This window comes from Phycodurus eques, chromosome 13, assembly GCF_024500275.1.
Source record: "Phycodurus eques isolate BA_2022a chromosome 13, UOR_Pequ_1.1, whole genome shotgun sequence".
Lineage (NCBI taxonomy): Eukaryota > Metazoa > Chordata > Actinopteri > Syngnathiformes > Syngnathidae > Phycodurus > Phycodurus eques.
The window spans coordinates 15564329-15578185 of NC_084537.1; the positions used below are offsets into that span (position 1 = coordinate 15564329).

At 42.1% G+C, this 13857-nt stretch overlaps 1 protein-coding gene across 7 annotated transcripts in view; it reads right to left on the reverse strand.

Annotated features, from left to right (window-relative positions):
• Window positions 1–210: 210 nt before the first annotated feature.
• LOC133411247 (ephrin type-B receptor 1-B-like) overlaps window positions 211–13857 on the reverse strand; it is a 188973-nt gene continuing 175326 nt past the window's right edge. For 5 of the 7 annotated variants that reach the window (XR_009769643.1, XR_009769642.1, XR_009769639.1 and 2 more), the window contains 5 exons: window positions 10564–10713; window positions 8105–8298; window positions 7240–7395; window positions 3233–4427; window positions 211–601 (listed from right to left, as the gene is read on the reverse strand). Coding sequence is in view for 1 of the 7 variants with exons in the window: in XM_061693348.1 (XP_061549332.1) it covers window positions 4319–4427; window positions 7240–7395; window positions 8105–8298; window positions 10564–10713 (609 nt within the window). In the remaining 6 variants the exon portion in view is untranslated. Of the gene's footprint in view, window positions 4428–7239; window positions 7396–8104; window positions 8299–10563; window positions 10714–13857 lie in introns of all 7 variants that reach the window. The other 2 variants (XR_009769641.1, XM_061693348.1) reach the window with 2 other exon arrangements.

The following is a 13857-nucleotide window of genomic DNA, read 5'->3' on the forward strand; positions in this document are numbered from 1 at the left end:
CGTCTTATATTATGAGTGATGGCTCCATTATTACTGGTGAAGACTTTTAACTAAGCCGTCAGTTCTTTTGTGAAAGTCAACATTAGACATCAAACATTGTGCTGACAAGTTTGCTGTGAAATGACTTTAGCCCTCCCACCTCTGCTTTGTTGACTTCAGTTTTGTATGTTGATATTAATTTGAAAAAATTAGGCGATGACTTGTTTTGTCAAGGCGTTTATTATGTGCATTTTAGTACAACAGTATTCAGAAAGTTACAGCTTACAAACTCTTGGACGTGTACTTTTGTCACAATTTACAAGTGGGGAGCTATACAGAAACAGACAAATAAAAGGAGACATTCACACGCATACTATGTACCTGTGCCCATATAAATGTCTGTACATATTTAGGGTCAGACGCACACACACACACACAAAAGTCAACAAATGGTGACATTTTCATTCGTTGTGTACCATAGAATGGTGTGAGGTCGTGACTTGTTTCCTGGCAATCGTGGGTCTTCTTCCTCATTGGCTGCCTATAACGACCATTCAGTGAATTCAGGGTCCGTGTGTTTGCCGTGCATGTGTATGAAGAGTGTGTCAAGCCTCTCTGGAGCCTAAAAAAGAAGTTCAAAAGGAGAAGGTTCCATTTTATGGCATGATTCAGGTGAACCGCCTCTCTGACCTATAAATGAGAAGCGTGAAATCAGCAACTAAGGGAGCGACGGGTCACTTTCCGACACTTTACAGTGCCATAAAAAAATGAACAAGCTGTTCTTGTATTTTCCCCTCAGCGTGTCGTCAACGGTCTCCATATGGAAAGGTGCTCGAAGGGGGAAGCAGACCCCGTCGGCACATTTATCACCCCGAGCGTCATTTACAGTTTTGACAGAGACAAACAAGAAATGGCAAGAATAGAATTACAATGTTTGCATAATGAACAACATCTCATTCACAGGCTCTTGTGTCGACAAAGCAAACAGATGAGACTGAGCCCGAATGGAGTGCTAACGCATTCTAATTGGATCCCACTGCAGGTATTCATGCCAATCTTAAGCAGCATTTCAGAGCACTCAAAAAAACCTCACTTTCTCTTTTCTAATGCGGATGTAGAAAGGAAGCTATACAGGATAGCACTACCTGCTAATATTAGCACAATGTTTGGACTCGTGTAATTTTAAATGCTGGGCCTCCTTCATTTGTTTATGATGCTGTATATGTACCATCAAAGTTATTTAACAGGTAATCTTTGTTTTTAAATCAATTAAAAGATGCCTAAATAAATTGCAATACATACCATTTCAGCCCATGTCAATATCTCAAAAACTATTACAAACTTAAAACCTAAAATAAAACCTTTTTATATATATATATATAATTTGCTCAGTAATAACCAATTATTTAATGGTTTGTGAAATTATCTATTTTCGTGTTTTAAAATTAATTATAATGAATTAATTCCTGCCGGCACGGTGGACGACTGGTTAGAGCGTCAGCCTCACAGTTCTGAGGACCCGGGTTCAATCCCCGGCCCCGTCTGTGTGGAGTTTGCATGTTCTCTCCGTCCCTGCGTGGTTTTTCCTCCCACATCACAAAAACATGCATTAATTGGGGACTCTAAATTGTGTGACTGTGAGTGCGACTGGTTGTTTGTTTGTATGTGGCCTGCGATTGGCTGGCAACCAGTTCAGGGTGTACCCCGCCTCCTGCCCGATGACAGCTGGGATAGGCTCCAGCACGCCCGCGACCCGAGTGAGGAGAAGCGGCTCACAAAGTGGATGGATGGAATAAATTCCCCACATATTCAATAACAAATGAATGAAAATTGAATAAAACAATAATACATACATTTCTATTAACCACTTTTTGGAAAAAACAAAACAGCTAAATTAATGCAACAACTCGTACAAGACTCTTAATAATGTAATTAAAGAAGGGAGTGGATGTAAGTATGTAAATACTGGCGGAATGTTTCCCAACCTTTATTGACCCAAGGCACCTTTTTCCACACGCAATACTTTGTTAGATCAATCTAAAACATAGCCAAACCAATTTTGGCAGCAGAGCTGTGCTTGGGTGTCTTGTATGCATGACACTAAAAGCCTTTTTGTACTCATGCAAATATAAACTTCAGCGGTCCGCTGTCAGAATGGCATCAGGCGTCTGTTGGCAATGTCAGTCCAGTTGTTCACTTTGGTTCTGGAGACGCAATACTGACTCGGCTCTGATTTCCAGCGCCGCAATGCTTTATAAATTTGCATGCCCTGTTCCAGCCGGCGTGGTCACGAGCAACCCTAATGCGTTATTTATTTATTTTTATTTTTTGACTCGACCTGTTAACTCATTCACTGCCGTAGATGTTTAGATCCAGGGGTGCACATAACAATTTTGGTCTGATTCTCAAACGAGCAGCAGAGGTTGTTGCTTACTGCTCAATTTTTAATGACCCACCAACCTCACTGGATGAACTTACGTCCGTTTGGAGACATATGTCCTATTTGTTACTTATTTTCAGTACAAATAAAGGAATACAACTTTTTTTGTTGGTTTAAAGACCTGATAAACCTCCCTCCCCCATTTTAGGTCTTTTTCCATATAAGAAAATAGCGAACATGTTGGACAAGTTTAGGCACCTCACACTTGCACAGAACATGTATATGTACAGAACATCTATATGTATGGTTTAAACAAGGTATGTGATGGAGTAGGTAGTAGAAAGTGTGTGTCGCGATTGCCAAAAAAGATGAAGCAGTTCAGAGTGAATGACGAATGCCGTAAAAAAGCCACTGACGTTCAAATCAAGCCATGAGGTGAGTCAGCGTCACTCACTACGTTTCTTCGTTGTATATCTGGAATATATATATATGTATATCTTTTTTTTTTTTTTTTTTTACATCAAATTCCCCTTTCTCAGTGTTTTTTTCTGCTGTTTTATCGCTGGAGGTATCACAAAAACAACAAATGTTAAAAGTGAATGTTTGTTCTTGCTTTTCACAAAAAGCTGGTTTTCTCCGCTTTTTGGTCAGAAACTGGTGTTTTGGCTGAAACCAACACTTTTAACTGCTGATAACTACGGCATGGAAAAAGATCGATAGAAAAAAAAATATATTTTTTTACGTGAAAGAAGAGAATTTACACCTTTTGGTAGGGTTACGACAAAATATTTTGCGGGTCTTGAAAGCAGTCAAAATGCTCGCAAACGTTCTCGCAATAGTGACTGAGTCATGTGGCGATCAGCGGACACTCACCATGAACGTGGTGCCGGCCAGAACGAGGTGGTGCCTTCCTTGCTTGCGCTGCGGATGGGTGCACTCCTAACAAACACGAGGAATAAAAGCATAGAACTGTACAAGTAAGTGCTCACCAGCAAGAGACAGCGAGTGTACACCCACATTAAAACATGATCTCCAATAAAATGCTTTTTTGGGGAACTCCTACACAGCAATTTTCATGTAGCTCTACAATACCAATACTTCACTTTTTTTTCTTTTTTTCCGTCTTTTAACATATCCATTATGTAAGGGCTGTGAGTCAAGTTGTGACCCTGGATCCAGAAGACATACAATCCCACAGTCCCTTCATTAAAAGGGATCCAGGGCGTTTTAGGAAGCTTCACATTGCATGTGTCTAACCAGTCTTTGCCAAAAATGCAAGCAGAGAGTCCTGTACATACACATTCATGAGCATCACCTTCAATATGAAGGTCTATTACGAAAGATATAATCATATTCAGCAAGAGATAAACATATTTATATTCTCTGACGGCGGGCAAGGCCTCCCACCCATGACTCTTTAGGTAGTGTTAAATGCAAAAGTGGGCCGTCTTGCAACGGACATCAAAAATGCAAAGACAAAAAAGATGACGTGAGCAGTTCAATCCCTGTATATCCCTGTGTTCTTCTCCCCCTAATTACTCTCACTAGTGATTATTTTAGTATTCTACCACTTACGTCTGGCCACGTCAAGGCATCTTCATTGCACACGAGTTGAAAAATAAAAATCACAGATCACATGTTGTTTCTAAAATAGTCCAGATAATACAGAGGGACAACATTAGCAATCCCGACTACTGCTGAGGAATTTTCTGTTTGTGGAGAGTACCTAACCACAACAGCTTCCTTTGTGGTGCGGCAAGTGTGGACCCTGAACTCCTCCGTGTGGATTTTTTAAGTGTGGAAATGTAGACCCTGGTCTCCTCGTGTGGTTCAGATTAAGACGACAGTCTCGATCCTGGCACGTTCCGACGGATCGAGGGTCATTCGAGGGCCGCAGTTGCTGCTGTCGGTGGCGGTCCTCCGAATGCTGCCCGCTCCGTGCCACGGCGCCCGCTGTAGTCATGCCATGGTGGTGGGTGACTGGCTCATCTGCACCCGCATGGACTGGATGTTACTGAGGATCTTCTTTTGGTGTCCGGCTAAGGTCACGCCTATTCGTAGCAAGTCCCTGGGGATGGCAAGAGGGGGTTGGGGGATGGGGATGGGGGGGAAAGACGATGAAGGATTAAACTACAGTGTTACCTTCACTTTTGAGTTGTAAAACAAATCAGTTTTTCCCCATTGAAATTAATTGAAATGCCATGAATCCGTTGAAGTTATGTCAGGAGCTGGAATGAGGTTGGCCCTCTACATCTCCTTGTGAGTTAGGGAAGGCAACTGAAAACCGGTTCTGTTTGATAACTGGTTACCTGTAATCCTGATTCGTTTGTTTGCTTACCAGAGGATTCCACAGACCTATTACTCTTAGATTAGAAACACACAAAAAAAACAACAACAACAAAAAATAGTTTGACTGGGGCTGATTTGCTGGTGAGGCTGCTTAAAGCGTCTAATTTTTGGGTGGATATGCTGTATTACTTTTAAAGTTGAAGATGACAAAGAGTTTAAACAAACAAATCCTTTTTGTCTGTCGGGAAGTTGAATCTCCGTTTAAAGTTGAAGATGATAAAGAGTTTAAACAAACAAATCCTTTTTGTCCGTCGGGAAGTTGAATCTCAGATTCAGGAGGAGCAGTGTGGTTTTCATCCTGGTGGTGGAACAGTAGACCAGCTCTACACCCTTGGCAGGGTCCTCGAGGGTGCATGGGAGTTCGCCCAACCAGTCTACATGTGTTTTGTGGACTTGGAGAAGGCGTTCGACCGCGTCCCTCGGGGGGTCCTGTGGGGGGTGCTTCGGGAGTATGGGGTACCGAACCCCCTGATACGGGCTGTTCGGTCCCTGTACGACCGGAGTCAGAGTTTGGTCCGCATATCCGGCAGTAAGTCAGACTCGTTTCCGTTGAGGGTTGGACTCCGCCAAGGCTGCCCTTTGTCACCGATTCTGTTCATAGCTTTTATGGCACAGCCTTGGCGTATAGGGGGTCCGGTTTGGTGGCCTCAGTATTGCATCTCTGCTTTTTACAGATGATGTGGTTCTGTTGGCTTCATCAAGCCGTGACCTCCAACTCTCACTGGAGCAGTTTGCAGCTGAGTGTGAAGCGGCTGGGATGAGAATCAGCACCGACAAAACCGAGACCATGGTCCTCAGTCGGAAAAGGGCAGTGTGCCCTCTCCAGGTCGGGGATGAGATCCTGCCCCAAGTGGAGAAGTTCAAGTATCTTGGGGTCTTGTTCACGAGTGAGGGAAGAATGGAACGGGAGATCGACAGGCGGATCGGTGGAGCGTCTGCAGTGATGCGGACTTTGTATCGATTCGCTCTCGCTTTGCCGGTCGATCTACATTCCTCCCCTCACGAATGGTCACCGAAAGAACAAGATCCCGGATACAAGCGGCCGAAATGAGTTTCCACCGCAGGGTGTCTGGGCTCTCCCTTAAAGATAGGGTGAGAAGCTCGGTCATCCGGGAGGATCTCAGAGTAGAGCCGCTGCTCCTCCACATCGAGAGGAGCCAGATGAGGTGGATGGGTCATCTGATTCGGATGCCTCCCGGACGCCTCCCTGGTGAGGTGTTCCGGGCACGTCCCACCGGGAGGAGACCCCGGGGACGACCCAGGACACGTTGGAGAGACTACGTCCTTCGGCTGGCCTGGGAACACCTAGGGATCCCCCCGGAAGAGCTGGATGAAGTGGCTCGGGAGAGGGAAGTCTGGGCGTCCCTACTAAAGCTACTGTCCCCGCGACCCGACCTCAGAAAAGCGGTAGAAAATGAATGGATGGATGGATAGATGTTTGAGAATTGATAAGGAATGGGACCAATAAGCAGTATTGATAATGGAATCGGAATTTCTAAATTCTTAACTGCCATCCCCCACTCGCAAGTGTTCTCATTTTATATTTGTGTGTTTGACTGTTTGTCGCATTCAATAAATGCCTGAAGGTGCATTGGCTTTCCTTGCCCACATGTGAGGGCATTAAAGTAACTCAAATGTTCCAATTTGTTTTCGATGACTCGTAACTGCAAAAACTCACAAGATGTTTTTTTCATCCCTCTTTAATTTCCTGGTGAAATATTGCCATAAAAGAAAGGGATGCAAAACTATTGGCAAAGAGATGAGACTTAATGTAATCATTTGACTCCTAATAAGCGCCGATTAATTTTGCTGTGACTTTGCACAAAGGCCTGAGGATATATATATATTTTTAACGTAAAATGTTTGGGAATTATGCAACATTTCATGTTGTTATAGACAAACCCACATTATTAATATGAGAAATTGCAATCTTTGGGTGAATAAGTGCCTCTGGTGCTACAACAAAATTAGCAATGAGCACAAGCAGCACATTATTTTTTATTTTTGCTTCGCTGTGCGTGCATGTTGTTACAATATAACTTGAGGAATAATGACAAGAACTACTGTAGAGTGGAACCTCCACGGTCAATCGTCCCAAAAGTCGAGCAATTCGGAGTTCGACAAATATTTTCTGGAAAAATATGAAGTCAAATGTACATGAAATTGAATTTGAGCTTTATTATATGTAGAGCACAGTTACTTTTTTTGCATTTATAGTTATTAAGGAATTATGATAGCGACAGTTTGGCTCTAGGATGACTTATTTCACTATGTATTACATGAAAAATATCCTTTTGAAATTCTAGCCACCAGTGTCACGGAACAGTTTGTATCTGACTTCTTTATTTTGGTAAAAAGTGAGTGCATTAAAACTTATTTTCATGTGTTCCATGAATTTTCACTTCAAGTGTTTCAAATCAGCATGTTGGATACTTGAGGGCTAAAGTAAACTAAAAATAGCCGCACTCGACTTGAGTGAGCCCTTCAAGTGCCATATGGGCTTCGAACATGCGCATGCGAGTCAAACTCACTCTGAGGTCATCTGAGCCACCAGCTGCAGGGACGTGAAGCCTGAGTTTAGGAAGTTGTCTCTGTATTGGCTCATCTTGATGGCGCTGAGCCAGTCTTCTACAGAGCTGAAGGTGTTGAAGTCGGGTATAGATCTGTCCAACAGTGGCTGAGAAGGCCTGCAGGAGAGCGTACACGAAGGACGGTGATGCTGTTTATTATTAAACAAAATAGCTTTACAGTGGAAATAGAACCATCCAGCCAGACTTTATTGGAAACAATCTAATGAGATTGAATATCAGAACTGCATAAAAAAATTATTCCTTTACACTGTCAGAGGGTATTTAATTTAACAATATGCTTATTATTGTGCTTGTGGTTTGCTATGATGTATAACTGCACTGCATCATATTGACTTTTTTCTAATCTAATCTATTTAGCCCCTGTCATGTTCTGTAGCTACAGTAGCAAATATGAAGGGGGAAAAAAAACCCCAAAAAAACATAAGGACATTGTAATTATAATAAACATTCATAACCACAAAAATATTGTACTGATGAAGCCCTTGGTATCTTTATTGATAAATAATTGGACTTTTGCTTTTCAAATATTTTTTTCCTGTCATTATTGGATACAAATATTCTCACTAGAAGTATTATAATTTTAAATGTCATCATAGGTCAGTGGTCCATTTGTGAGTGCGGTGCGTCATGCATGGACGACTTGCAAGCTGCACAGTATGAGCAGTGAAAGTTCAGGTCTGATGCAATCAACCGTAACTGCCAAGTTATAGGTTAGTTTGTGTGGAACAAAGAAAGAGCATGTTGCATTTGTATGGTGTAAATAACTCGTTATTTATTATTATTAAAAAAAAAAAATTATACTTACACTGCAGGGATGTTGGCGATAGCTTTTAGGCTGGTGGGGTTACGGATCATCTTGTCCAGGGTGCCGACGATGTCTGTGAAGCGGGGTCGGACGTTGCGGTCCTTCTGCCAACAGTCCAGCATGAGTTGGTGCAGCGCACTGGGGCAGTCCATAGGCGGCGGCAGACGGTAGTCCTGCTCGATGGCATTAATCACCTGGACGACGGGTGAGGCGAGGGAGGTGGAGGTTTTATCTGCTCTTATATTGAGGTAATTGGTAATTCAACTTATTGTATTAGTACTCCCCTTGTGTTTACAACTAATTTGCACACCCACTCCTCTTATCCCAACATGGCCACTGACCTGCTCTGACCTGATAGATACACTCCCTCAGAATTTAGTATGCCCTTCATCTAGCACACAGGTGTCAAACTCAAGAGCCGGGGGCCAGATGTGGTCCGCCACATTATTTTATGCGGCCTGTGAAAGCAAATCATGTGCGTCGATTTGTTTTTTTGCTAAAATATATAAATTCCAAATTCTCTTCACTTTCCAAAAGATCCCTTTAAAAAAAAATAACTAGTTGAACAATGTTGTATTGGCTTCTGATTAAAAAACTAGTTATCCATCAATTTGTTGCGTATATGTAATAATATGAGACGATTAACCATTTATATAGTTTCACAGTCATAACGGCCCTCCGAATGAAACCATTACTACGATGTGACCTGCGACAATTCTGTGCTTCTGGCCAAAAATCACATTCAAACTCATGCGACATGGGAGCCAGTTCAACGGAGCCACCATCTAAAGTGACTCTTATTAACCCTTAAATTAAGTTAAATTCAGATTTTCTAGTGGGCTTGGATTAAAAAAAAAAAAAAAAAAAAGGATGCGATGATCTGAATGTTCTCGTGTCCTGTTTCCATTCCAGTGTATTATTAGACAGAATACAGCTGTCCAGAGGAGTTTCCATAGTATGGATTTAACTTTCCATAACTGTAGTCACATTTAGATGACAAACTAGAAGAGGCAACAGCACATCTGCTGTCTGCATCCAGGTAGTGCACTAGATGATAATAAATAACAATGAAATAGTAGTAGTAGAGTAGTAATGGTAGTTGGAGATGCATTGGTAAGGCCGGATGTTGCTGATGCCATTGATGGCTCGTCCTCACATCTCTGCACATCTTTATGTTTTCATCTGCGTCTTGCAGTACTGTACATCTTCTGTCTGCAGATATAATTTCCCATTAAAATGCATCAGTCTGAGATAAGGACCGGGTGTGAAAGTGAGAATTGAAGATACTATCATAGAAAAAAATTTGACACTGGTCTGTACTCTGCGGCAGAGTTGAGTGCAACTCAGCAGAATCTTGATAAATGATCCATACTGGATGGAGAAGTTTAATGTTTGTGTGTGTTTTTAAATAATGTGTACGTGTGCCGAGAGCAGCTGGACATGCTGAGTGATACCAGTCGCCACCACTACGTTCGCCTCGGCAGGTTGCCGTTTGCTGCTGGCCCACTGAGGCAGCATCTGTTGCATTGGACGCTCCTCGCGGAGCAGCATCCACTGAGGCCTGACGGTCGAATGGGCGTACCGCTTAGTCGGTCGAATGGGCGTACCGCTTAGGTACGAGCTTACATAGAGAAATCTCACAGAGTTTGGGAATATATCCACATCTTGTATTTTTCTGTGTGGATCCATTCCAAATGTACACGGGGAACAAAGCAGCCCTCGTTGACTGCTCTCAAAAATCTCTCTGGGAAGTAAAGGCGAGAGCGGGAGTGAGACTCAGCCTGTAAGATGTCCTCTCTCAAAGTCAGAGTCAAGGACATCGTCAAAGATAATGTAAGATGGAGGATGATAAAATGTGTGATTTATAACCACTTACTTCTTCATGTGCTATCCATGACAGTATGTAAAGTACAAATGGGGTTCAATTGACCATTTATTTTTATAAGCTGTTTTATTAGCTCTAGCAATTCGCTGCAATAATTGGGAATTAAACATTTAATTTCTCTATTATTATGAATTTGTTCTCCTTTATATCTATATTTATCTTTTTGCTACTGATATTTGTGTATATGTATTACTGGGAGACAACGACTTATTTTAGCTGTGATGATCTTCCAATGAACAAATAATACATACCATCCCAGTATTTTTTACTAATTCAATTTCTTGTGTTCCCCTCTATTTTGCATCTTTCAAAAAAAGGCAAATTATGAGATCTGGTATCATTATGATACTGCGACGTGTATTTCAATGTGCTACATCAAAAACTACTTTTTCTTCGAAGAGCAGTTAAACAATATTTGGTATACAGTGAAAATTTCACGCAAACTAGAAAACAAAAAGGACTTACTGGACATCAAATGTCCAATTTGGAGCCATGCCGCAAGTCATTGTGATTGCACAATACTGTTGATTTGAAGAGTGCATTACATTTTTTTTTTCTTTTCAATAGCGCTTACATCTTGATTGGACATGTCCCAGTAGGGCCTCTCTCCAAATGACATCACTTCCCACATGACGATGCCGTAGCTCCACACATCGCTGGCGGACGTGAACTTCCTGTAAGCGATGGCCTCCGGTGCGGTCCACCTCACAGGGATCTTTCCACCCTGAAAAAAAGAAAAAAAAAACAACGTCTCAGTAATCAAAACTTGTCATCGCAATTATTTATTTCAGTTGTAGCACGGCGGTGTCAACCAAGGAAAGATGGGATCAAGTCACATACTGTATGTGTAAGTCTCAAGTCTTAAGATTCAAGTCTCAAGCAAGTTCCAATTTATTTTGTCTTGGGCAAGTCAATTCAATTAAAGACATTTCACTACTCATGGTTACATGAACCGATGAAGCCTGCTTGGATGAGAGGAGAAACGTCTTCTAAGATAGCCAGAAGAGTCTAGTTGCGATCAATTCAATGCCCTTAGAATGAAATGACCTGGATGAATGAAAATATTTACAGACGTCTTCCGCACAGCAGCTGGTCCTTATTAAAACGCATTAACTGCCATTGACGGCCTCAAATATCCATGTTAACTGGGAGAGATGACAGTGAATGAGTTTTAAGAGAGGAGCAAGGCGGACAAATAATGATCTTATTGGCTAGAGTATTTAAATTGTATGTATGTGTAACACATTATCATGCCTCAAGTCAAGTCACAAGTCTTTAAGTCGAGTCTCAAGTCTCACTTTTTCTCAAGTTACAACTAATCAAAACAGTGACTGGAGCAGACTCGAGTCCAAGTCACAATGAATAAACAGCTCCTCACTGGACTTTCCTCCTTCATCCTCTACCTTTTTAGCCCTTCCTTTAATTGGTGCATCAATTATAAACTTACCGGAGATTCAGTAATTGTCTCGGCAAAGGCTCCCAACAGTGTTCGCCCTTCACACATCGACCAATGACATCTCCTCTCCCACAGTTTAAATTAAAGGAGATAGACGTCGGCTCCTGCCTAATACATTGAATGTGTCTGCCTGTAATTGGACTACCTGAGCCTCCAGCGAAGCCATGCGCTCTCTTTTTATTGAAACTGACAGCTGCTTGTCTAATTTTCCAAATAGGCATGCAGAGGCATTGATAGTTTAGTGTAAACAGGCAGACTGTCAAGTTGCGTATCTTGAGCCCACCACTGGTTTAATAATGCCAATTAGCCGAACCTGAGAATTCACAGATAAGCCGCAGTTGGATGCAGGCACCGAGCAAAAACAGACCAGTCTGAGCGAGGGGGCAGAGATGGGGATGAATGCAGACAATGAATAGTAATCCGGAGGATTTCCATGCACAGTTTGACACACTGGTGAGAATTAATCTTAAAATGTGTGTTCACAATGCTTGCTTTAAAGTATACTCTTGTCAAAGGGAGTCCATGGAAGTGTTGCAAAAGGTGGCATTGGCTCAGCACATTGATCTCTTTAGGGTTTGACCTTTAAAGGGGTGTTCACCTGCAGACAGATTTAACATGCGCTCTATTGTTGGTGCAACACATGCTGCAACACACACATACACACACTAAATTGCCAAGCCAACCAGTTTAGAAACAAAGAAGCAGTCCAAGGAGTGTGCACTCTCTACTTTTCGACAGTGAATGAAACACTGACAGAAGAGATCAATAGAGGAGTTGAGCCCATGTGACTTAAATGCTTTCGCCATATCTTAGTTCTTATCACGATCATTTACAAAGAAGACTCCTGGATACATCCACTTTGATTTTCTTTTCGTTTTGGACACAAAGTAAACCCAAAAAACAAAACCACCATAACCTTCATGCATACATACATTTCTGTGCTTCTGGCCAATTGTTTGATATGCAGTGGCTGTTTCTGGTATGTGGAATTTGTGTGGCCGCACATAACCTTCATAACTGGCATACACGTAAAAATACATTATCCACTGTTTACCCTAAACAAGATAAACAATATTTAAAATGAATAACACACTCTAATTTGACTTTGATCACGAGGTTTGACATGTTTGGCGATTCTGTAGTCTTTCTGCTTTGAATGTGAGTCAATTGGTTCAAACTCTAAAGTTTTGTGTCACCTAGGAGTCATCTTCAGTTATTGGAAATTATTTAGTTTTCGCATTTCGTTTTTACACATATTCCTTTTTTTTTTTTTTTTTTTTTTTTTTTAACGCATATTCCAACTTATTTATTCCCACTGACTTGCTCCATATTAATATCATATTTCACACTGCGCCACCCTGCTTGGATACAAGCTGGAATGGCCCGGGTAAAGACATGGGCTTCACATAGAGACCGACAAGCAATAAAATGTTCAAGGGGGCCAGTGGGAAGGCAGCAATGCAAACCCTTCTGTAATTACTGCTGTGGGCCAGTGATAGCGCTGCCAAAAATCCTGGTTTCATAAGTCCTGGACGGCTCACGCTCTGAAAAAAAAGGTAAAAGATAATAGAAGGGGAAGAAATGTGTTTTTACACTTTCCCCAGTAGAGAAGAGAATGATGTTAATACCACAGGGAGTTGGGGCGGAGAGAAAGTGATGATGGGAATTAAAACAGACCTCGTGTCAACAGAAAAACGTTGAGGGCTTTGTGAGGCCCCCGGAGCATGGGGAAAACTCTTTGGATGGGGTATACAGGATGGCTGCACAAAAATGAACAACTGGCATTTTGTTTTCCTTAGCTAAAGTGAGAGAGGGTTTGCACACTCCTTCCCAATAAGGCGGACAGTTCAATTGAAAGCTCTGTAGATGAGCCTGATTGCAGTTGTAAACGGGCTGTACCAAGCGGAGACTTATCTTTAAAGCTATGTTTACACTATATTCCCTGCAGTCAGGGCTGCACCGTTTCAGGCCATCGTGTACAAAACGAGATGGTTATGAGATAACACTGGGGGACGGGATGGGCAAAAGTGACAGGCCGTGATTGCTGGGGATGCCTGACGAAATTTTCAAATTGTTAACGGCAGTCACGGTGTGGATGAGAAAACCTAGTTGATGAAGTAAAACAGGGTGAAAGACCCTAAAGCTGACAGTACATAATAGAGCATATCCAAACTTGGAGGTGGTACATAGGGGGACAGGAGGCATATATACAGTATTCCGCGGCATCTCAAGATGCTTTCAAGCTGTGTCATGTTCTGCCACGTTTGGTGCACATTTTGTCCCGTTTTGCCATTGTGTTTATGGCAAGGGGATAAGCTTTTTTTTCGTGTTCAGTTATGTCGTGTCACGGTTAAGGGGCCCTGCGTTATCCGACGCTTTGCGAGCACATTATAGAAGGTTCTGTTGCCTATA